Source organism: Lactuca saligna, chromosome 8, assembly GCF_052625555.1.
Source record: "Lactuca saligna cultivar CGN05327 chromosome 8, ASM5262555v1, whole genome shotgun sequence".
NCBI lineage: Eukaryota > Viridiplantae > Streptophyta > Magnoliopsida > Asterales > Asteraceae > Lactuca > Lactuca saligna.
This window is the reverse complement of record NC_136424.1, coordinates 107,460,153-107,484,468: the sequence shown is the minus strand read 5'-3', so window position 1 is coordinate 107,484,468 and position 24,316 is coordinate 107,460,153. Positions and strand designations below refer to the sequence as shown.

The 24,316-nt window shown below is 38.9% G+C and overlaps 2 protein-coding genes across 2 annotated transcripts; both read left to right on the top strand.

Annotated features, from left to right (window-relative positions):
• Positions 1 to 13,264: 13,264 nt before the first annotated feature.
• Positions 13,265 to 20,062, top strand: LOC145011715 (uncharacterized). The gene is made up of 3 exons (XM_078970444.1): positions 13,265 to 13,321; positions 13,880 to 14,723; positions 18,614 to 20,062. The coding sequence occupies exons 2-3, from the start codon at positions 13,904 to 13,906 to the stop codon at positions 19,852 to 19,854; spliced, it is 2,061 nt and encodes a 686-aa protein (XP_078826570.1). The 5' UTR covers positions 13,265 to 13,321; positions 13,880 to 13,903; the 3' UTR covers positions 19,855 to 20,062.
• Positions 20,063 to 20,347: 285 nt separating this feature from the next.
• Positions 20,348 to 22,671, top strand: LOC145009986 (uncharacterized). The gene is made up of 4 exons (XM_078968590.1): positions 20,348 to 20,380; positions 20,494 to 21,062; positions 21,255 to 21,325; positions 21,440 to 22,671. Exons 1-4 carry the CDS (start codon positions 20,348 to 20,350, stop codon positions 22,669 to 22,671), a joined length of 1,905 nt encoding a protein of 634 aa, XP_078824716.1.
• Positions 22,672 to 24,316: the final 1,645 nt, after the last annotated feature.

The following is a 24,316-nucleotide window of genomic DNA, read 5'->3' as shown; positions in this document are numbered from 1 at the left end:
TGAAGTTTTAGATTCGAAAGGGAACTCGTCGAGTTGATGCCGCACTCGACGAGTAGCAGCGAGTAGGGTGAGAAATGAGAGTAGGGACTCGGCGAGTTGGCGGCCCAACTCGGCGAGTCAGGTCAACTGTAAAGTTGACTTTGACCAGGAGAGTTGACTTTAGCCAGGGGTAAAGGAGTCATTCACCCCAATACAGTTATTAATAATTTGATTGAGTGTAATTGTGGATTTGTAGCCGGGGAGATACCGGAGCAGCAGCAGATAGTTCCCAGAGCCACACACTCAGCAGCCAGATCACGAGGTGAGTTTCCCTTCAGTAGGAACGGGTCTAAGGCCACAATGCCGGCCCGTTTAGCTAGCAGTAGTATCCGGACTTTGGTTCGATGCAGATTTTAGTATGTTTGATGCCTTCGTGGCTCAGACAGTATTTGGAGTTATGTGTTCCGGGTTACATCACGATGTAGTATGCTATGTATGTACTCATGTTAGTTGATATGCTTATGTGATGCTATGTACAGTATGTTCCGGACTTCTGTCCGATGCAGTCAGTTCCGAACTTTGGTCCGATGCAGTAGTTCCGGACTTTGGTCCGATGCAGGAGGCAAGGCCTCAGTAGTTCCGGATCCCGATCCGATGTAGAGGGCAAGGCCCTGGGTAGTTCCGGACTTTGGTCCGATGCAGTTTCCGGACTTCGGTCCGATGCAGTGGGCAAGGCCCAGTATGTGATTATATGTATTATTTGGTATGTGGTAGTTTGGGGGAGCTCACTAAGCTTTGTGCTTACAGTTTCAGTTTTGGTTTCAGGTACTTCCGCAAGCAAAGGGAAGAGCTCGGGTTGATGGCATCGCACACACACACCACAGTATCATTTGTCCTGGGAGTTGTTTTGTTTTTCATAGATGTGACTAATACATTTTTGATTCAGTTCACTTATAACACTTTATTATTGTTGTGAGATATTGACGTACGAGTTTACCTTATGATTTTATTATGGTGTTTTTAGTAATTATTTTAAAAAAAAATTTGGGTCATTTCTTTTGGGATGTTACAAGTTGGTATCAGAGCCTTGGTTTGAGGGATTCGGGTGCACCCCGGGTGTATCTGAACTCAAACTAAGGGAGAGATAAAAAGATTTTCAAAAAGGAAGAATGTTTTCGAATGAAAAAAAAAAAACAACACTTAGAAAGAAAAGAAGTTTTAAACAAGATAAGGGTGTGGTGCATGCGATCAGCCGAGCTCAAGTAAGTACTCCCAAATTACCCATACAAGTTTTATAATTATGAATAATTGTTCCAGTTTCAGTAGAACAGCATGCTAGTATAGGACTAAGGATCTAGGAGGATGCCTTATGTGCCTATTATATGTGTTTAGCTTTATGAGAACTGCATGCTAGTAACGAGTAGACAACAGTAGGATAGCCTATTTAGGTTATGCCTGGTAGCGCGAGTTTAACATTGTATGCCAGATCGGTTTCTCGTTATGAAAGTACGGATAGAAGTGGAAGGTAGTATGGGCCCGTACTACTGAAAGCAGAGGATCCGTACTCGAATCAAGGAAGGCCAAGACAAGACCAGGAAGCTAGTAGTAGTATCATGATCCCTTGAGATATTTCAGTTTTCTGATGTTGTTATGATATGTTTCAGAATGGTAGTTTTGTGTTCGAGACCAGCAGTCGGCAGTTCAGATGCCGGAGGGGGATCAGGATCAGGATCAGGCCCAGAGGCCGGGCAGATGGATGAGCAGACCAGAGAGTTCCTTTCTTCTGAGGTTACCCGCATCATACTAGAGCAGACTCCTGTGATCTTCGGTTCAATCAAGGAGGGTATTTTAGAGCTGATGGATGAGAGATTGGGCATCTTCCGTGCCGAGATGGCGGCCATGATGGGGTCGCGCACACTTATGTTCAGGGAGTTCAGGGCATGTGGAGCTCCAGACTACCATGGGGCGCGGGACCCCATAGCGAGCACGAGATGGTTGGCGGATGTGGCCAATGCATTCCGCACTAGCAGGTGTCCCGAGGGGGACAAGGTCAGATTGGCGTCCTGTCTTCTGAAGGACATGGCACGGGATTGGTGGGAGGAGGTCGGTCATACCATTGGAGATGATGCAGCGTTAGATGCCATGACCTGGGCCGATTTCTCTACCAGGTTCAGGGCAGAGTTTGCACCAGTTATTGAGGTACAGCAGTTAGCCCGAGAGTTTCAGGACCTCACACAGACTACAGAGACCGTGGCGGAGATCACCGCCAAGTTCAGGGAGAGGGCTCTTCTTGTTCCTCAGTATGCAGCCGATGAGGAGATGAAGAATACCCGTTATCATGAGATGTTGCGGAGTGATATTCGCATGTTTGTGAGTCGGTCCAGCTGTAAAACGCTGGATGACATGATTGCTAGAGCTCGGGAGAGGGAGATTGACCTAGAGATGGAGAAGAGGAGGAAACCGGAGGCGGTTTCGGGTTCAGGAGGTTCGGGCAAAAAGCCCAAGGTATCTGATCACAGGTCCAGGAGTCAGTAGAGCCATGGTCGATGTGGCAAGTGTGGGAGATTGCACGAGGGAACGTGCAAGGCAGGGAGTTCCGGCTGCTACAAGTGCGGTCGGATTGGGCATATGAGCAGGGATTGTACGGACCCTGCTACTGCTGTTGCAGCATCAGATCTGATTTGCTTTCAGTGCAATAAGAGGGGACATAAAAAGTCCCAGTGTCCAAGTTTAGCTGCAGCAGGGAAGGTGGTTGCACCTGCCCCTGCTACTTTGAGGATTACAGATGGCCGTCAGGACCGAGCAGAGACACCAGTGGCTAGGAGCCGAGCTTTTCAGTTGACAGCAGAGGAGGCGCGAGCGACTCCAGATGTGGTGACGGGTATGTATTTTTCCCTTCATCTCTGCATTATTGTTATTATTATTGAGTATTGCTTATGGTTATAAGTTTTGTATAGGGTCGTTCTCTGTGAACGGCATCTCTGCTACAGTATTATTTGATTCGGGGGCTACCCGATCATTTGTATCGCTAGCGCTTAGCAAGAGATTTAGTAGAGCTCCTGGGGAGCTGGATTGCCCACTAGAGGTTGAGATAGCAGATGATAGGACCGTGAGGGTTGCCAAAGTACATCGAGGATGTTCTGTTCAGTTGTTTGACGAGCAGTTTTTGGTGGATTTGGTCCCTATTCCCCTGCGAGGAAATAAGGTTATAGTAGGCATGGATTGGTTGAGTCCCAACGGGGCCGTGATTGATTGCGAGTTACAGCTAGTGAGGATTCGCACTCCCAGTGGTGGTGAGTTAGTGATTCAGGGCGAGAGACCACAGCGTGGACCAATTCTTTGTTCAGCCGCGAGGGCGAGACGCTATTTTCAGCAGGGTTGCGCAGGCTATGTAGCCTACGTTATGGATGCCCGGGTGGAGGGCAAGTCGACTGTGGACGATGTTCCGGTAGTGCGAGACTTTCCGGATGTATTTCCGGAGGATTTACCTGGAATACCTCCCGAGAGACAAGTCGAGTTTGGGATTGACCTAATTTCTAGTGCGACTCTGATAGCCAAGGCACCGTATCGGTTAGCTCCCCCTGAGATGCAGGAGTTGTCTACGCAGCTGCAGGAGTTGCTGGACAAGGGTTTTATTCGGCCGAGTAGTTCACCCTGGGGGGCGCCGATCTTATTTGTGAAGAAGAAGGATGGGTCGCACCGTATGTGCATCGACTACCGGGAGCTGAATAAGGTAACGGTGAAGAACCGTTACCCTCTCCCGAGGATAGATGATTTGTTTGATCAGCTTCAGGGAGCGTCTTGGTTCTCCAAGATTGATTTACGCTCCGGATATCACCAGATGCGAGTTAGAGGCGAAGATGTGCAGAAGAATGCTTTCAGGACCCGATATGGTCATTATGAGTTTGTAGTGATGCCTTTTGGGCTCACTAATGCTCCAGCCGCATTCATGGACCTCATGAATCGCGTATGCAGACCGATGCTGGATCGGTCTGTGATAGTATTCATAGATGACATCTTGGTGTACTCCAAGACTCAGGAGCAGCATGAGGAGCACCTGAGGGAGGTGCTAGAAGTGTTGAGAAGGGAGAGGCTTTTCGCTAAGTTCTCCAAGTGCGAGTTTTGGTTGCGTGAGGTGCAGTTCCTTGGTCACCTCATCAACCAGAAGGGTATATTGGTAGATCCGGCCAAGATAGAGGCCGTGATGCAGTGGGAAGTCCCGAGGTCTCCAACCGAGATTCGGAGTTTCTTGGGGTTGGCAGGGTATTACTGGAGGTTCATTCAGGATTTCTCCAAGATCGCAGTACCGCTCACCCGACTGATTAGGAAGTCGGTGGTGTTTCGTTGGGGTCCTGAGCAGCAGACGACATTCGAGACCCTCAGGCAAAGGTTATGCGAGGCTCCGATTCTTTCCCTGCCCGAGGGGATAGAGGATTTTGTAGTCTACTGTGATGCCTCAATCACAGGTATGGGAGCAGTGTTGATGCAGCGGGGGCATGTGATAGCCTACGCCTCGAGACAGTTGAAGCCTCACGAGGCTAATTATCCTACGCACGACTTGGAGCTGGGGGCAGTGGTGTTTGCCCTCAAGATTTGGAGACATTATCTTTATGGGGTTCGTTGTACCATCTACACAGATCACAAGAGTTTGAGATACCTTATGGATCAACCGAGTCTAAACATGAGGCAGAGGAGATGGTTGGATGTGCTGAAGGATTATGATTGTGAAATCCTTTATCACCCAGGGAAGGCCAATGTAGTGGCCGATGCCTTAAGTCGGAAGGTGACAGCAGCCCCTATCAGAGATTTGTGTTTGAGAATGACTGTGATTACTCCGTTGTTGGAACGGATCAGGGAGGCTCAGGTTGAGGGCCTCAAGGAAGAGAAGCAGAAATGCGAGAGGATTGTAGGTCGAGTAGCTGCGTTCGATTATGATAGTCGGGGGTTGTTAACCCTTCATAGGAGAGTGTGGGTACCGTACGGAGGCGGAGTACGACAGGTGTTGATGGACGAGGCTCATAAGTCTCGATTTTCTATCCATCAAGGGGCAACGAAGATGTATAGAGATCTTCGACCCGATTATTGGTGGCCCTGCATGAAGCGGAATGTTGCTTGGTATGTGGAGAGGTGTCTGACCTGCAGGAAGGTCAATGCAGAACATCAGAGGCCTCACGGCAAGATGCAGCCGTTAGACATTCCCGTGTGGAAATGGGAGGACATCACTATGGATTTTATCACCAAGCTTCCCAGGACCGCATGAGGAGTAGATTCGATATGGGTAGTAGTGGATCGGTTGACGAAGAGTGCCCATTTTATCCCGATCCAGGAGAGTATATCAGCAGAAAAGTTAGCCGATATCTATGTGCGTGAGATTGTGGCACGCCATGGAGTGCCGGTATCGGTGGTGTCAGACCGAGATGTTCGTTTTACCTCCCGATTCTGGAAGCGGTTCCATGACGAGATGGGTACTCGTCTCCACTTCAGCACTGCTTTCCACCCTCAGACGGACGGGCAGAGTGAGAGGACGATTCAGACTCTCGAGGACATGCTTAGGGCATGCGTTTTGGATTTTGGTGGCAGTTGGGATACATATCTTCCGTTAGCGGAATTTTCATATAACAACAGTTATCATGCGAGCATCGATCGACCTCCCTTTGAGATGCTTTATGGGAGGAAGTGCAGGACGCCGATTTGTTGGGGCGAGGTGGGTCAGCGAGTCATTGGGAGCACTGAGGTGGTGCTCAAGACGACCGAGTTGATCCAGCAGGTCCGTAGTAGATTGCAGACTGCGCAGAGTCGGCAGAAGAGTTACGCCGATAGGAGGCGTTCAGACTTGGAGTTCCGGGTGGGGGACATGGTTCTTCTGAAGGTCTCACCTTGGAAGGGTGTTATCAGGTTCCGGAAGAGGGGCAAGTTGGGTCCCAGGTTTATTGGTCCTTTCAGGGTTTTGGCCCGGGTGGGTCGGGTTGCTTATCGGTTAGATCTTCCGGCAGAGCTTAGCCAGATCCACAACACTTTCCATGTGTCTCAGTTAAGGAAGTGTTTGGTGGACGAGTCAGCAGTTGTTCCTTTAGAGGATATCCAGGTGGATAGCAGCTTGAATTATATTGAGAGGCCGGTCGCGATTCTGGACCGGAAAGCAAAGACCTTGAGGAACAAGGTAAATCAGCTAGTGAAGGTGTAGTGAGAGCACCGGAAGGGGTCTGAGTGGACGTGGGAGGCTGAAGACGAAATGAGAGAGCACTATCCCGGGTTATTTGCAGATGCAGCAGCAGACTTCGAGGACGAAGTCTGAGTCAAGTGGGGGAGAATTGTAACGACCCGTCCTTGGTATGTGGTTTTAGTATTTATTTTTTTGAAGTTAATGGAGGAACTCGGCGAGTCTATGTCCCGACTCGTCAAGTAGGGTCGTTTTTTTGATCAGCGTATAGATCGGCGACTCGGCGAGTCCATATTCGGGACTCGACGAGTCGGCCTGCCAGGTTGAAACCCTAAATCTTCGGGTTGCTCACTATTTAATCCACCTTATAGCCCCCATTCTCGCCTCCTTCACCCTCAGAACGCTGAGAGAAAACCCTAATCCATCCTTGAGTGATCTAAGTGTTCTTGTGTGATTTGTGAAGGCTTGAAGAAGGAGAAGAAGAAAGGAGCAAGGAGAAGAGGAGTAGTGCAAAGATCCAAGGGCAAATCAGAGTTATTTGAGGTATTCTTCGGATTTCCCTCTTGTTTTATGCTTTAAACCTCCATTAGAACTCTTCTAGATCTAGTTGATGCTTCTCCCAAGCCTTATGATTGTATGAATGCCCTAATAAGTCGAGATATCCTTAGATCTATTCATTGAGAAGTTTCAGAGCCCAGATCTATTGCCTTTATGAAGATACTTTGCATGGAAACCCTAGATCTAGCCTTTATTATGCTTTTTGAGCTATTTTATCTTCATGAATGCATATGGGCACGTAAAGATAGAATATTTACGTGCTAATCGAGTTAAGGGAGTCCAGATCTATAAGTTTTATGCACTGGATTCAAGCAGAATCAAGTTTTGAGTTGCTGCATGCAAGCGACTCGGCGAGTCGGAAGAACGACTCGGCGAGTCGAGCCGCGAGGCCCCGATTTTTCCCTTTTTGAGTGATGCCGAGTGAGACCAGTGAGTGATGGAGTGGACTCAGTGAGTTGTGGTTAGACTCAGTAATGGAGGGACTCGGCGAGTTGTTCATACAACTCGGCGAGTCCAATGCAATCTTCTTAGCTCGAAGAACAACTCGTCGAGTTGTTCATACGGCTCGGCGAGTCTGATGCAGATTGCCTGAAGTTTTAGATTCGAAAGGGAACTCGTCGAGTTGATGCCGCACTCGACGAGTAGTAGCGAGTAGGGTGAGAAATGAGAGTAGGGACTCGGCGAGTTGGCGGCCCAACTCGGCGAGTCAGGTCAACTGTAAAGTTGACTTTGACCAGGAGAGTTGACTTTAGCCAGGGGTAAAGGAGTCATTCACCCCAATACAGTTATTAATAATTTGATTGAGTGTAATTGTGGATTTGTAGCCGGGGAGATACCGGAGCAACAACAGATAGTTCCCGGAGCCACACACTCAGCAGCCAGATCACGAGGTGAGTTTCCCTTCAGTAGGAACGGGTCTAAGGCCACAATGCCGGCCCGTTTAGCTATCAGTAGTATCCGGACTTCGGTTCGATGCAGATTTTAGTATGTTTGATGCCTTCGTGGCTCGGACAGTATTTGGAGTTATGTGTTCCGGGTTACATCCCGATGCAGTATGCTATGTATGTACTCATGTTAGTTGATATGCTTATGTGATGCTATGTACAGCATGTTCCGGACTTTTGTCCGATGCAGTCAGTTCCGGACTTCGGTCCAATGCAGTAGTTCCAGACTTTGGTCCGATGCAGGAGGCAAGGCCTCAGTAGTTCCGGATCCCGATCCGATGCAGAGGGCAAGGCCCTGGGTAGTTCCGGACTTTGGTCCGATGCAGTTTCCGTACTTCGATCCAATGCAGTGGGAAAGGCCCAGTATGTGATTATATGTATTATTTGGTATGTGGTAGTTTGGGGGAGCTCACTAAGCTTCGTGCTTACAGTTTCAGTTTTGGTTTCAGGTACTTCCGCAAGCAAAGGGAAGAGCTCGGGTTGATGGCATCGCACACACACACCACAGTATCATTTGTCGTGGGAGTTGTTTTGTTTTTCATAGATGTGACTAATACATTTTTGATTCAGTTCACTTATAACACTTTATTATTGTTGTGAGATATTGACGTATGAGTTTACCTTATGATTTTATTATGGTGTTTTTAGTAATTATTAAAAAAAAAAATTAGGGTCATTTCTTTTGGGATGTTACAAGGTGGTATCAGAGCCTTGGTTTGAGGGATTCGGGTGCACCCCGGGTGTATCTGAACTCAAACTAAGGGAGAGATAAAAGGATTTTCAAAAAGGAAGAATGTTTTCGAATGAAAAAAAAACACTTAGAAAGAAAAGAAGTTTTAAACAAGATAAGGGTGTGGTGCATGCGATCAGCCGAGCTCAAGTAAGTACTCCCAAATTACCCATACAAGTTTTATAATTATGAATAATTGTTCCAGTTTCAGTAGAACAACATGCTAGTATAAGACTAAGGATCTAGGAGGATGCCTTATGTGCCTGTTATATGTGTTTAGCTTTATGAGAACTGCATGCTAGTAACGAGTAGACAACAGTAGGATAGCCTATTTAGGTTATGCCTGGTAGCGCGAGTTTAGCATTGTATGCCAGATCGGTTTCTCGTTATGAGAGTAGGATTGCTTTGGTAATTTTACAGTGTTCGAATGCTGCTTGCTTCGTGCTTTGTAGAACTCTTAGTAATGAGAGTTAGTCGTTAGGTGAATACGTCACGTCACATGTGATCAGGGTTGAACAATCTCAGAGTGTTGGATTTGGCCCTATTGCGCAGCTCTTGTTTGAGTCTAACCATTGTAGGGACGAGCCTTTTACTCGAAGGATTATCCAAGCCTCATCACATGTGATGGTATTCAGGTGATGGCTAATTAGCATTTCTAGGAGGCCTTCAGCAACTGAGGACTGTTTTGAGCAGAGTCAAGATTTCCCAAGGGCAAGCCTAGGATGAGAGTAGCAGAGAGCAGCAGTAGTAGAAGTGACTTGGTGGAGTCAAGGCAGTTCTTGAGGAAAGTACAGATAGATGTGGAAGGTAGTATGGGCCCGTACTACTGAAAGCAGAGGATCCGTACTCGAATCAAGGAAGGCCAAGACAAGACCAGGAAGCTAGTAGTAGTATCATGATCCCTTGAGATATTTCAGTTTTCTGATGTTGTTATGATATGTTTCAGAATGGTAGTTTTGTGTTCGAGACCAGCAGTCGGCAGTTCAGATGTCGGAGGGGGATCAGGCCCGGAGGCCGGGCAGATGGATGAGCAGACCAGAGAGTTCCTTTCTTCTGAGGTTACCCGCATCATACTAGAGCAGACTCCTGTGATCTTCGGTTCGATCAAGGAGAGTATTTTAGATCTGATGGATGCGAGATTGGGCATCTTCCGTGCCGAGATGGCGGCCATGATGGGGTCACGCACACTTATGTTTAGGGAGTTCAGGGCATGTGGAGCTCCAGACTACCATGGGGCGTGGGACCCCATAGCGAGCACGAGATGGTTGGCGGATGTGGCCAACGCATTCCGCACTAGCAGGTGTCCCGAGGGGGACAAGGTCAGATTGGCGTCCTGTCTTCTGAAGGACATGGCACGGGATTGGTGGGAGGAGGTCGGTCATACCATTGGAGATGATGCAGCGTTAGATGCCATGACCTGGGCCGATTTCTCTACCAGGTTCAGGGCAGAGTTTGCACTAGTTATTGAGGTACAGCAGTTAGCCCGAGAGTTTCAGGACCTCACACAGACTACAAAGACCGTGGCGGAGATCACCGCCAAGTTCAGGGAGAGGGCTCTTCTTGTTCCTCAGTATGCAGCCGATGAGGAGATGAAGAATACCCGTTATCATGAGATGTTGCGGAGTGATATTCGCATGTTTGTGAGCCGATCCAGCTGTAAAACGCTGGATGACATGATTGCTAGAGCTCGGGAGAGGGAGATTGACCTAGAGATGGAGAAGAGGAGGAAACCGGAGGCGGTTTCGGGTTCAGGAGGTTCGGGCAAAAAGCCCAAGGTATCTGATCACAGGTCCAGGAGTCAGTAGAGCCATGGTCGATGTGGCAAGTGTGGGAGATTGCACGAGGGAACGTGCAAGGCAGGGAGTTCCGGCTGCTACAAGTGCGGTCGGACTGGGCATATGAGCAGGGATTGTACGGACCCTGCTACTGCTGTTGCAGCATCAGATCTGATTTGCTTTCAGTGCAATCAGAGGGGACATAAAAAGTCCCAGTGTCCAAGTTTAGCTGCAGCAGGGAAGGTGGTTGTACCTGCCCCTGCTACTTTGAGGATTACAGATGGCCGTTAGGACCGAGCAGAGACACCAGTGGCTAGGAGCCGAGCTTTTCAGTTGACAGCAGAGGAGGCGCGAGCGACTCCAGATGTGGTGACGGGTATGTATTTTTCCCTTCATCTCTGCATTATTGTTATTATCATTGAGTATTGCTTATGGTTATATGTTTTGTATAGGGTCGTTCTCTGTGAACGGCATCTCTGCTACAGTATTATTTGATTCGGGGGCTACCCGATCGTTTGTATCGCTAGTGCTTAGCAAGAGATTTAGTAGAGCTCCTGGGGAGCTGGATTGCCCACTAGAGGTTGAGATAGCAGATGATAGGACCGTGAGGGTTGCCAGAGTACATCGAGGATGTTCTCTTCAGTTGTTTGACGAGCAGTTTTTGGTGGATTTGGTCCCTATTCCCCTGCGAGGAAATAAGGTTATAGTAGGCATGGATTGGTTGAGTCCCAACGGGGCCGTGATTGATTGCGAGTTACAGCTAGTGAGGATTCGCACTCCCAGTGGTGGTGAGTTAGTGATTCAGGGCGAGAGACCACAGCGTGGACCAGTTCTTTGTTCAGCCGCGAGGGCGAGATGCTGTTTTCAGCAGGGTTGCGCAGGCTATGTAGCCTACGTTATGGATGTCCGGGTGGAGGGCAAGTCGACAGGGGACGATGTTCCGGTCGTGCGAGACTTTCCGGATGTATTCCCAGAGGATTTACCTGGAATACCTCCCGAGAGACAGGTCGAATTTGGGATTGACCTAATTCCTGGTGCGGCTCCGATAGCCAAGGCACCGTATCGGTTAGCTCCTCCTGAGATGCAGGAGTTGTCTACGCAGCTGCAGGAGTTGATGGATAAGGGTTTTATTTGGCCGAGTAGTTCACCCTGGGGGGCGCCGATCTTATTTGTAAAGAAGAAGGATGGGTCGCACTGTATGTGCATCGACTACCGGGATCTGAATAAGGTAACGGTGAAGAACCGTTACCCTCTCCCGAGGATCGATGATTTGTTTGATCAGCTTCAGGGAGCGTCTTGGTTCTCCAAGATTGATTTACGCTCCGGATATCACCAGATGCGAGTTAGAGGCGAAGATGTGCAGAAGACTGCTTTCAGGACCCGATATGGTCATTATGAGTTTGTAGTGATGCCTTTTGAGCTCACTAATGCTCCAGCCGCATTCATGGACCTCATGAATCGCGTATGCAGACCGATGCTGGATCGGTCTGTGATAGTATTCATAGATGACATCTTGGTGTACTCCAAGACTCAGGAGCAGCATGAGGAGCACCTGAGGGAGGTGCTAGAAGTGTTGAGAAGGGAGAGGCTTTTCGCTAAGTTCTCCAAGTGCGAGTTTTGGTTGCGTGAGGTGCAGTTCCTTGGTCACCTTAATGAGAAGTTAAGGGTAGGTGAGTTGGTGAAGCATGTGGTGGTTGTTAAAGATAGTCCTTCAACACGAATGATGAGTCTTCCAACCACTAGAAAACTTGCATTGAAGAATAAGATTGTTTTTGGGACAGGAGATTATTGGCATTCTCCAACATTAACTGCTAACATGGGATTTGTTAGAGCTGTTTCACAAACAGGAATGTCTCTTTTTACCTTTGAGCATAGACCACGTGCTCTCACAGGTGATTGATTAATTGATTTGTTTCGGTGGTTATTTTTCTTGTATGTTTTGAAGTTGTGAATGAAATATGTGAGAGAGTATTTTTTTGTGTGCGTCTGTTACTAAAGATTTGTTTACAGTGTAGAACTGGTAAAAAGGAAAAAAATACAGTTTTTATAACATATGCCAAAACAGTTATCATGATATCGCTATAATTTGGTACATTTTTAAAAATAAAATGTGGTAACAGAAACAATGAAACTAGGATGCCACATAGATAAATTTATGTTACTACTTTATATACATTTAACGCTGAATAAAATGAAATAGTGTTTCAAATTTACATCAGACCAATGTTTTAAACTCGGGTTTTTGGTTGACCCGGTATGATGACCGGTTCACGGGTCAACCGGTTCAACCGGTTGAACTGCCGGGTCAACCCGGTTTATGGTCTTTTTCTATTTTTATATATTTTTACTTTCATGCATAATGCATAAACATATACAACCAATAATTTAATGTCCACAAAGTTTAAATATTTAAAAACATTGAAGAAACTGCAAACGGCTCGTTGTTTTGGTGTTCGCTACTTGTTTCCAACTATCCAAACCCTATTAAAATGGGTCAATACGGTTTTAACCAGTTCGACATAAGCGGTTAAACCACGGTTTAGTGGAAACCCGGCCGGTTCTATCCGGTTTGTATTTTTACAAAAAACCGGTCTGAATTGACCCGCCTTCTACCCCGGGTCATGGTCCAACCGGTTGAGCCGGCCGGGTCAACCCGGGTTTTTAAACATTGCATCAGACTCATGTTTCGAGGTCGACCACACATAGCCACCTTTTTGATTGTGGTCATCTTCTTGCTCTCATAAAATCCTTCTTAAAATACACATTTTACGTATTTTTCTGTTTTTATCAAATGCACTCCTCTATATCTTTAAAATATGTATTTTTTTTTCTCTAATTGCTTACTTCATTACAATTTTGTATACTTTTTTCTGTATGTCCTTCCGTTATAAGTATCTTGTTAGAAATGTTTTTAAAAAGTTCTTCTTAAAACAATAAGGGGGGGGGGGGGGGGGAATATTACAAGTGTTATTTGCTTTGGATTCAATCTAAGAATGGAATTAGGATGACTTTCTTTTGCAGCATCAAAGTTGAGATTTCTTGATAAATAACAAGTTTCTTAAGTGTAACCTAACATATTCTTATTCATTCCTTTATAAGTACCGGTTCATATCGCGTCTTCATTGCCCAAACATTAGTCCCTTTCCAACTTTTATATCCACTGTTTTGCTTTAAGGTACAAGTTTCATCTCAATACAACATGTTACACTTTTTCTATTTCATTTTTGAGTTTTTTTTTATATATATGTAGAAATACAGAAAAACATAAAGAAGTAGGATTTAATCATGTTATATGCATATTTTCAATTCAATTATTGTTCATTAGAACGGTGGTGTGATATTTAGTTATGGATTTTAATATGGTTCACAAAGATTGAGTTGAAATCACCAAGTAAAAGGATATATGTTTTTTTGTGTATCCTGTATCCATGATATCTGATAAGCAGAAGGAAATTGATCATGAGTTTGCCTTTGATCAAAAAATCTTGTTTGGAAAAAAACCAAGCTAATTAAGACGAGCATTTATCTGCATGATTTATATATCGTATTTAAATTTATTTGGATGTTGAAACCATGAACTTCACTTAATGTGCAAGTTGAGATCAAACGTTGATCTCATGGTTTCTACTTGATAAACCTAAGAGTGTAAGATATGTCTACACACGATTGACCAATGATTTTTCTTATGTGATGGCATAAAGATTCATGTTTCTAGCTGCATCTATTTGTGTAGCTAGACATTTCATCGATATCTGCAATGGAGCAACTTGAGCACTTCAGTCACAATCATCCACTCAACCTTGTCCAACTACAGCCAAACCACAATGAAGAGGAAGAGGAAGAGGAAGATGTAGATGACCTTGTGGTTGAAGACCACCATGTTGGCCAATGCAACATGTGTGAGGAAGACATTTATTCATTTCATTTATGTTACTACACTTGCAAGAATTGCAGCTACTCTTTACACAAATTTTGCGCAGAAATCCCCAAAACCCTACATGACCACCCATTACATAATCCTAACCACAATCTTACCTTGTCCAAGGGATTTCCAGATCCAGATCTTTATTTTAGTTCAAATAAAGAATGGACCTGTGGTTTATGCAATCATAAGCGGAATAACTTCTTCAATTACCATTGTTCCATTTGCAAATTCAATATGGACATAATTTGTGCTACCATGTCTCAACAAAAGATAAACCACCCAAGCCACCATCACCAACTGCAACGTAACCCAAAGAAATTGGTATCTATTTGCAATGCATGTGGTCGTGAACATGAAGGGACTTTCTACCACTGCACCACTTGTTATTGGTTTTGGATCCATCAGAATTGTGCTTTGTCTCCTACCAAATTACTTATCCAACAACCTACTAATCACACTCTCACTCATGCTCATCCACTTACCCTAACATATTCCTTTCCCAACATTGATCAAAAAGTTAAGTTCTATCCCAAATGTAGAATTTGTGATACAGGCTTCTACATTTACTTTTGGGTTTACAGGTGTGATAAATGTCGATATTATGTCCACATTCACTGTGCAACTTCAAAGTACGACCAGTTTTTGCGCCCAGGTAATATATATATATATATATATATATATATATATATATATATATATATATATATATATATATATATATATATATATATATATATAGGTCCGGATACGATAAAATCCAAAAAATTGGTATGAATCGTAAGGATTATTCTCCATTAATGATTTCGTCAAGGACACAAACGTTAAACTCATTTCCTTGGTTTTAACGTTTTTTTTTTTTTGTTTATTTTACTTTAATATATATATATATATATATATATATATATATATATATATATATATATATATATATATATATATATATATATATATATATATATTAATACATACTTGAAGATAGTAGGAGTTTTTTCTTTATTTTTGTTTTTGTATTTTGATTTTTTTGCTTTTTAAAAAAAAAAAAACTAAATATCGGTTTTAGTTTTAATGTTTAACCATTATAAAATTTTAAATAAGAATAATATTAAGAATCATAATATTTTCCGTTCATAATTTTTTTGAATCATATTATTTTTGGATCATAAAATTTTGAATCAAATTATTTTGAATCGTAACGATATTATGCATCATAAAGTTTTGGATCATAATATATTGAATTAAATAAAGTTTTTGTTCAATACAACATTTAGATCATTATATTTTTTCAATCATTTAATTTTGAATCATATAAAATATAATAATAAAGGATTATTAAATAATTGAATCAAAATATTTTTAGATCATAACAAGTTAAAGATCATAAACATATCGAATCATAATATTTTTGAATCATAAATATTTTGAATAATCTCTAATTGATCATATTATGTTCAACATCTTTTTAAAAACTTTTAATTTTTTAAAAACAAGTTTGGTATGTAAAACACATTATGCTTATTTTGTTTAATATTTTTAATCTTTTTAACTAACAAAGTCCTTTTAGAATAGTGTGTAATAGTATTTCTTAAATTTTTACTAAAATTTTTGAAGAAATTTTTATAGTGTGTAAAAGTATTTCACCACATTCATTTGAAACTCTCAAGACCTTTCATTTTTTTCTAATAATAATTATAAGTTGGTTAATAAGGTTAAATAAATATCAAAACTAAAGTGTAATCATATATAAACTAAATTTAAATATTGAAGTATATCTTTCTTCTACTTATAAATTTATGTTTTTTAACTTTTAATATTTTATACTTGATTATTAGTTTTAATATATTGATAGATGTAAACTATCATCATTTTAAAGATACAAATTTGGAACAATTTATATAAAATATTTAGATTATTAATTTAAACATTATATTACAGGACCAACTTAAATATAAATTTTAGTTTAACTTAAACAACCCAAAAAAATATTTTGTAAATAGATAAAAATGATAAATTGTAGTGTCTCTCTAATAATGATTATAAGTGGTTAATAAGGTTAAATAAATATCAAATCTAAACTGTATGTATAAATAAACTACATTTCAATTTTTAAAATAATTTCTTTAATTTCTACTTATAAAGTTATGTCATTCACTTTTAACATATTATGCTTAATTTGTTAGATTTAAAATATTGTTATATATAAACCATTATCAATTTAAAGTTATAACTTTTGAACTGTTTGGATAAAATGCTTAAATTATTAATTTAAATATGATATTACAATGTCAACTTAAATATAAATTTCAATTCCACTTACAAAACTAAAAAATATTTTGTAAATAGTTAAAAGTAATAAATTATAGTGATAAATGCAAAAACTAAATTGTAATCTCAATTTAATTAAAATATTTTCTAAATATATTTTTTATAATCATTAAAAGTTTCAAATAAGTAAATTAAAATAATTTACAATAACAATAGTTAAAAATAACTCTATATAAATGATTATATTGTTAACTTAAAAAAAGCAACTTTTGATGTTTTAAATAATTATAATGATAGAAATTAAAATATTAAGCAAATAAATTTTAAAAAATTAATTAACAATAACAACAACTATAAATAACAGTAAACCATATATTATATTTAATTTATTCATGTGTAACTTGTGGATAGAAGTCATTCAAACGATTAAGATTATAAATATATATATATATTATCATATAATTCAAAATAATCAATATATTATATTAATTTATTATACAAATCATTATATCAAATTTAACATGTTATTGTTATATTTAGAAAAAAAAAACATATATTTATAAGGATTTCAACTATATATGTGTTTCTACGCAACGTACGAGCATTCACCTAGTTTATTAAATAAAAAAAAACTCATTTAACCTGTCGTCGACATGTGTAGTAGGAGGAGAATTTGTTTGATACGTCCGAGATTTCACGACAATGGCAGTTTAGGCCAATTACTTTGCTACCCTTCAATTTTTACCTAATTACCATCTAGCTTTTATCACTTACACAAATGACCTTAATACTGATGATGGTTAATCAGTTTTTGAGTTCCTACATGATTGTGTGTGTGTGTATATATATATATATATATATATATATATATATATATATATATATATATATATATATATATATATATATATATATATATATATATATATATATATATATATATATATATAGAGAGAGAGAGAGAGAGAGAGAGAGAGACGAATGAGGACTCAAAAATTAATGAGGACGGCGAGGATAAATCTATACCATTTATTAATTAATTTTAATAGTTAGATTTATTAAGTTGAAAATAAACAAGTCTAGAAAAACAAGGGTTTATTTACCTAATTATCATAAAAAAGAAGGGACCGTTTTTTAAGTTGGGTGAGTAGAAAAGTAATCTACCTTTTCTAATAAATAAAACCTAAAAATGGTACGTGTCAGTTTTTTAGAATCTCTTTTTGATACGTGATATTTTTCTACGATTCTTATTATTATTATTATTTTTTTGGTATTAAATTAAATTCAATTCAAAATTTGAAAATACACAATCATATCCTAATAACATTGTTATGTTTATTTTGCTTAACAAATTAATTCATAACTACTTACAATTGATAATATCTTAGGGTTTTTTTGACATTTTTTTATTTTTTTTATCTATATAAAATTTTTAAATATACTAATTGTGGTTTCTACAAGTTAGAACCTAGTAGAATATGAGGTATTCTCGTCCAAACGTACCACAGGCGCCTAATTCTCCCTACATGTGACACGTATCGCCACTAGGGGAGTGAGTATTTTTCATTTTTCAACAGTTTTTTTTTGTCAATAATTTTTTTTTCTGTAAAAATAAAAATGAGAAAAAACCAAAATTATTAAAATTTAATTTCTACAAAATAACCACAATAATGAAAGTCTGATTTTTTTTTTAATTTTTCATAAAAAAAGACTTGGAAATTTTCTTCAAATAAAAAAAAAGAATTAAATAATATTTCTACTTATTATAGTACCGACTTTGTAAAAAGAATTTAAAAAAATAAGTTTTTTAAAGTATTTATATTTTGATTTTAAGAAATATTTGTTTTTATAAAATATAACATAATTTATTTTTTATTCAAGTTCAAAAAAATAAATGATAGAGTTCATCATAATACTATTTTTATAAGTGTGTAATTATTTTTTCCAAAAATACTATTGTTAAAGATACAAAGTTACAAAGGTTTTATTTAAATGTTTCTAACTTTTTATAAAAAATAAGACGTTATATTTTTTATTTTTTAAATTAGAAATCATTTTAAAGGTTTAATATATTTTTTATATTATGAACTTGTTAAAATGAAATTTTAAAAAATAAGGTTGTCTAGATACCAAACTTAATTTTAAAAAATTATATATATATATATATATATATATATATATATATATATATATATATATATATATATATATATTCTTTTTTGATGTTCTCAAAGATTTATTGGTCTTAGATAAAATTTCAGTATTTGTTTTTTTTATCAGGTCGTGGAAAGATTTGTAAAAATTTCAAAGATGATGACCATCCTAATCTTCTCTGTTGTCCATTTCCTGATGAAAGTTACAATCTTCTCAAGCACCATTTTATCAATAATGAGAATGACTTTGTAGTACTTGATGAAAACCATGGTGAACCGCTCAAACATCTTACTCATAATCACCCACTGGTTCTTGTAGACAAGCAAACATCACTCAATAAGGATTCAATTTTACTTCACAACCCCTTGAAGAAAATTCAACTATTATGTGATGGATGTGTGAAACCAATCACAGAAATACGATTTTACAAGTGTTTAAAAGATGTTCGTCTAGATTGTGGGTTTGTTCTTCATGAGTGGTGTGCTAGGCTACCCCCTAAAATAGAAGACCACCCTGGTCATCCAAACCATACACTTTCTCTCATGCCAAACATTACTACTGAAATGTTTCGTGTTTTTGAGTGTAAAATTTGCATGTTACCTTCCAATGGTTTTTCATATGGATGCAGTACTTGTGATTATTCTGTAGATGTCAATTGTGCATTCCTACCCAAAGAAATCACGCATGAGGCTCACCCTGACCATCTTCTCTCAAGAATAGATGCTTCAGCCAGTCTATCAGAAACACCATGCGATGCATGTGGAAATTACCTAATAAATTGCATCGCATTCTGTTGCCGTTCTTGCAATTTCTACTTGGATACAGAGTGCGCTTTTATGTTGCCTGGATTGATTAGGCACAAGTACGATAAGCATCCATTGACCCTAAGATACAATCCAGTCGAGAACCATCCTGGCGACTACTTTTGTGAAATTTGTGAGGAAGAATTTAACCCAGAATCTTGGTTCTATCATTGTGGCACTTGTGTCCAGTCTATGCATACTGCATGTGCACCCTTAATCATTCAGTGTGAGCACGCTGTATATACCCAATATAAGATATCTATTTTCTATTTCGCTAATGTCAAGTTTGGAGGGATGTTTCGGATAAAAGATCACCGACATCTTCTAAAATTTACTCAAGGGATCAACCGCCATGGTCTATGCAAGCACTGTGATGGAAAATTGCAGTATATGATGATCTTTGATTGCTTGAAATGCACGTACGCAGTTCATTATGAGTGTCGTCAACCTGCCAAGAAAAGAACCACGTTCTTCGCAAAACTATTTTCATGTCACAAAATGAAGAAGCGACAACCTACATTATCAAAACGTATTAAAAAAAAGAACCAATCATTGTTGACTTAATCCAGATATTTGAGCTTTTTTATTTAATTATTATTGCAGAAAGTTTTTGTTTTTGTAGAGTTTTGAGTAAGTTATATGCCATGTTGGCTATATATAGTACCGAGTTAGTTTCGTTATTTCCTGCATTTGTTTTAGTTTAAAATGGCAAAGTGTACGTTGATGGTATCGTCCCCTCTTGTTCTTGTTTTACTATGATAGTGAATAAAGGTGGTGCCTTTTTTTTGCGTCCTTCTGTACCATGTTTTAATTCATAAAACCTGCATATATACCAATTTTGCCTCCCCTGTAATACCAACATATGCATATAATGCTCTCCATTGATGTAATAATTAAAAAAAAAAAGTCGTTTGGTTTGGGCTTGGCGTATGAGTTTGCCTTTGATCAAAAAATCTTGTTTGGAAAAAAACCAAGCTAATTAAGACGAGCATTTATCTACATGATTTATATATCGTATTCAAATTTATTTGGATGTTGAAACCATGAACTTCACTTAATGTGCAAGTTGAGATCAAACGTTGATCTCATGGTTTCTACTTGATAAACCTAAGAGTGTAAGATATGTCTACACACGATTGACCAATGATTTTTCTTATGTGATGGCATAAAGATTCATGTTTCTAGTTGCATCTATTTGTGTAGCTAGACATTTCATCGATATCTGCAATGGAGCAAGTTGAGCACTTCAGTCACAATCATCCACTCAACCTTGTCCAACTACAGCCAAACCACAATGAAGAGGAAGATGTAGATGACTTTGTGGTTGAAGACCACCATGTTGGCCAATGCAACATGTGTGAGGAAGACATCTATTCATTTCATTTGCGTTACTACACTTGCAAGAATTGCAACTACTCTTTACACAAATTTTGTGCAGAAATCCCCAATACCCTACAAGACCACCCATTACATAATCCTAACCACAATCTTACCTTATCCAAGGGATTTCAAGATCCAGATCTTTATTTTAGTTCAGATAAAGAATGGACCTGTGGTTTATGCACTCATAAGTGGAAGAATTTGATCAATTACCATTGTTCCATTTGCAAATTCAATATGGACATAATTTGTGCTACCATGTCTCAACAAAAGATAGCCCACCCAAGCCACCATCACCAACTGCAACGTAACCCAAAGAAATTGACATCTAGTTGCAATGCATGTGGTCGCAAACATGAAGGGACTTTCTACCACTGCACCACTTGTTATTGGTTTTGGATCCATCAGGATTGTGCTCTCTCTCCTACCAAATTACTTATCCAACAACCGACTAATCACACTTTCACTCATTCTCATCCACTTACCCTCACATATTCCTTTCCCAACATTGATCAAAAAGTTAAGTTCTATCCCAGATGTAGAATTTGTGATACAAGCTTCTATATTTACTTTTGGGTTTACAGGTGTGATAGATGTCGATACTATGTCCACATTCACTGTGCAACTTCAAAGTACGGCCAATTTTTGCGCCCAGGTAATATATATATATATATATATATATATATATATATATATATATATTCTTTTTTGATGTTCTCAAAGATTTATTGGTCTTAGATAAAATTTCAGTATTTGTTTTATTTATTAGGTTGTGGAAAGATTTGTAAAAATTTCAAAGATGATGACCATCCTAATCTTCTCCGTTGTCCATTTCCTAATGAAAGTTACAATCTTCTCAAGCACCATTTTATCAATAATGAGAAGGACTTTGTAGTACTTGATGAAAACCATGGTGAACATCTCAAACATCTTACTCATAATCACCCACTGGTTCTTGTAGACAAGCAAACATCACTCAATAAGAATTCGATTTTACTTCACAACCCCTTGAAGAAAATTCAACTATTATGTGATGGATGTGTGAAACCAATCATAGAAATACCATTTTATAAGTGTTTAAAAGATGTTCGTCTAGATTGTGGGTTTGTTCTTCATGAGTGGTGTGCTAGGCTACCCCCTAAAATAGAAGACCACCCTGGGCATCCAAACCATACACTTTTTCTCATGCCAAGCATTACTACTGAAATGTTTCGTGTTTTTGGGTGTAAAATTTGCATGTTACCTTCCAATGGTTTTTCGTATGGATGTAGGACTTGTGAGTATTATCTAGATGTCAGTTGTGCATTCCTACCCAAAGAAATCACGCATGAAGCTCACCCTGACCATCTTCTCTCTAGAATAGATGCTTCATCCAGTCTATCGGAAACATCATGCGATGCATGTGGTAATTACCTAATAAATTGCATTGCATTCTTTTGCCCTTCATGCGATTTCTACTTGGATACAGAGTGTGCTTTTATGTTGCCTGGATTGATTAGGCACAAGTACGATAAGCATCCATTGACCCTAAGATACAATCCAGTCGAGAACCATCCTGGCGACTACTTTTGTGAAATTTGTGAGGAAGAATTTAACCCAGAATCTTGGTTCTATCATTGTGGTACTTGTTTCCAGTCTATGCATACTGCTTGTGCACCCTTAATCATTCAGTGTGAGCAGGCTGTATATACCCACTATAAGAGATCTATTTTCTATTTCGCTAATGTCAAGTTTGGAGGGACGTTTCGGTTAATACAACACCGACATCTTCTAACATTTACTCAAGGGATCAAGTCCCATGGTAATTGCTATTACTGTCATGAAAAATTGCAGTATAGGATGATCTTTAATTGCTTGAAATGCAAGTACACAGTTCATAATGAGTGTCATCAACCTGCCAATATACTAAGAGCGCTAGTATTCCCACACCTTGCATGGTACAGAATGAAAAAACAATTATCAAAACAAATTAAAAACAACAACCAATCATTGTTGAGTTAAAATGGCAAAGTGTACGTTGATGGTATCGTCTCATCTTGTTTTACTGTGAAAGTGAATAAAGGTGCAACCTTTTTTTTTTTTGCGTCCTTCAGTCCCCTGTTTTAATTCATAAAACCTGCATATATACCACTTTTAGCCTCCCTTGTAATACCAACATATGCATATAATGCTCTCCCTTGATGTAAAGATTAAAAAAAAAAGTCGTTTGGTTTGGGCTTGGTGTATGTAGCCATACTCTTTACTTTTGTTATTTATATCATGAATCATTTTTAACTAGCTTCGGATTTATGAGTTGGTGTGAATCATTTAAAATCATTAAGTATTTTATATTATCTTGTAACAATCTTTAATTCTAGTTGAAGAACACAATTATTCATGATGGGATGGTGATCACAGGAATAAATATATGAAATGTCCTTTTGCAGAAGAGGGGATGAAAATCTATAATATACAAAACTTATGTCTAAAACGATATACAACAGTTCAAATTGAAGACAAGAAACGCTATTACATTCCAACTAATCAACTCAAATATCAAACATCAACCCAATAGTTCCAGAAATTAAAGCTCAAACATCAACTTAATTAACAGATCCAATTTTATTTTATTTTTAGATATCACAACTCACTACTAGAAACATAGGTTTTAGAGACAGACGAGTCCGTCGCTAAAGAGCGTTGCGACGGATAAACAGATTTACTCTATAGCCAATTAAAGTGTGGTTAATGACTTAGTGAGAGATTTAGCGACGGAGCATGGTTTTTTTCTTGCGACGGCCATAGCGACGATTGGTCACTTACTATGGTTATTTAGGACTCTAGCAACATAACTTAATACTATATTTCGTCACTAATCACTCGCAAACCTCAATTTTTTTGTCAGTAATCCCTCACAAATTTAAAATGTGATTTTTTTTCCTTTCTGTAGCTAATTCCTCGCAAATTTAGGATGTGATTTTTTTTCTTTCCTTAGCTAATCCCTCGCAAATATATAATATCATATTTTATTATTCGTTATTAATGTAAAACAAAAATATCAAAAACATCAAATAATAATAAAATCTCAAACCAAACATTAACATTTAAATACCAAACACATCCAATAATTATACAATCCACACATTAACATTAAAATACCTAAAGCTTCTGTCAAAGTTTAACATTGATTAATATTTGATTTCAAAGTATAATGTACCATAAATTTGAATTTCGTCTCATATTTTGCATTTCCACATACATCTTCTCCATTTCTTAATATCTTATGTCCGAAAGAAGGATTGGAATGAAACTGGATTCTAATTCATGTTTAGTCCCATGGAAATAGGACCAAGTGCTACTTACTTTGATGCCTTCCTGCTTTTTTCTAGATTAGGGATCTTTGTTGTTTATTCATTTTAAACCAAATGCAGGATAGGAATGGAATTAAACTCCAATTCTGACCAAAAAGTAAATGAGGAAGGAAATATTATGTTTGCCTATTGGTCTTCATATTTGAATTTTTGAACATTTGTGTTGAATATTACACATCATCTACCACACCAAAATTAACAACACAGTTAGCATTTATAAAAAGAGATGTAATAATTTTAATTAGGAAGGAAATTACAAAACTAACATTCTTGGTCTCTAGGTCTTGCCATGTGCC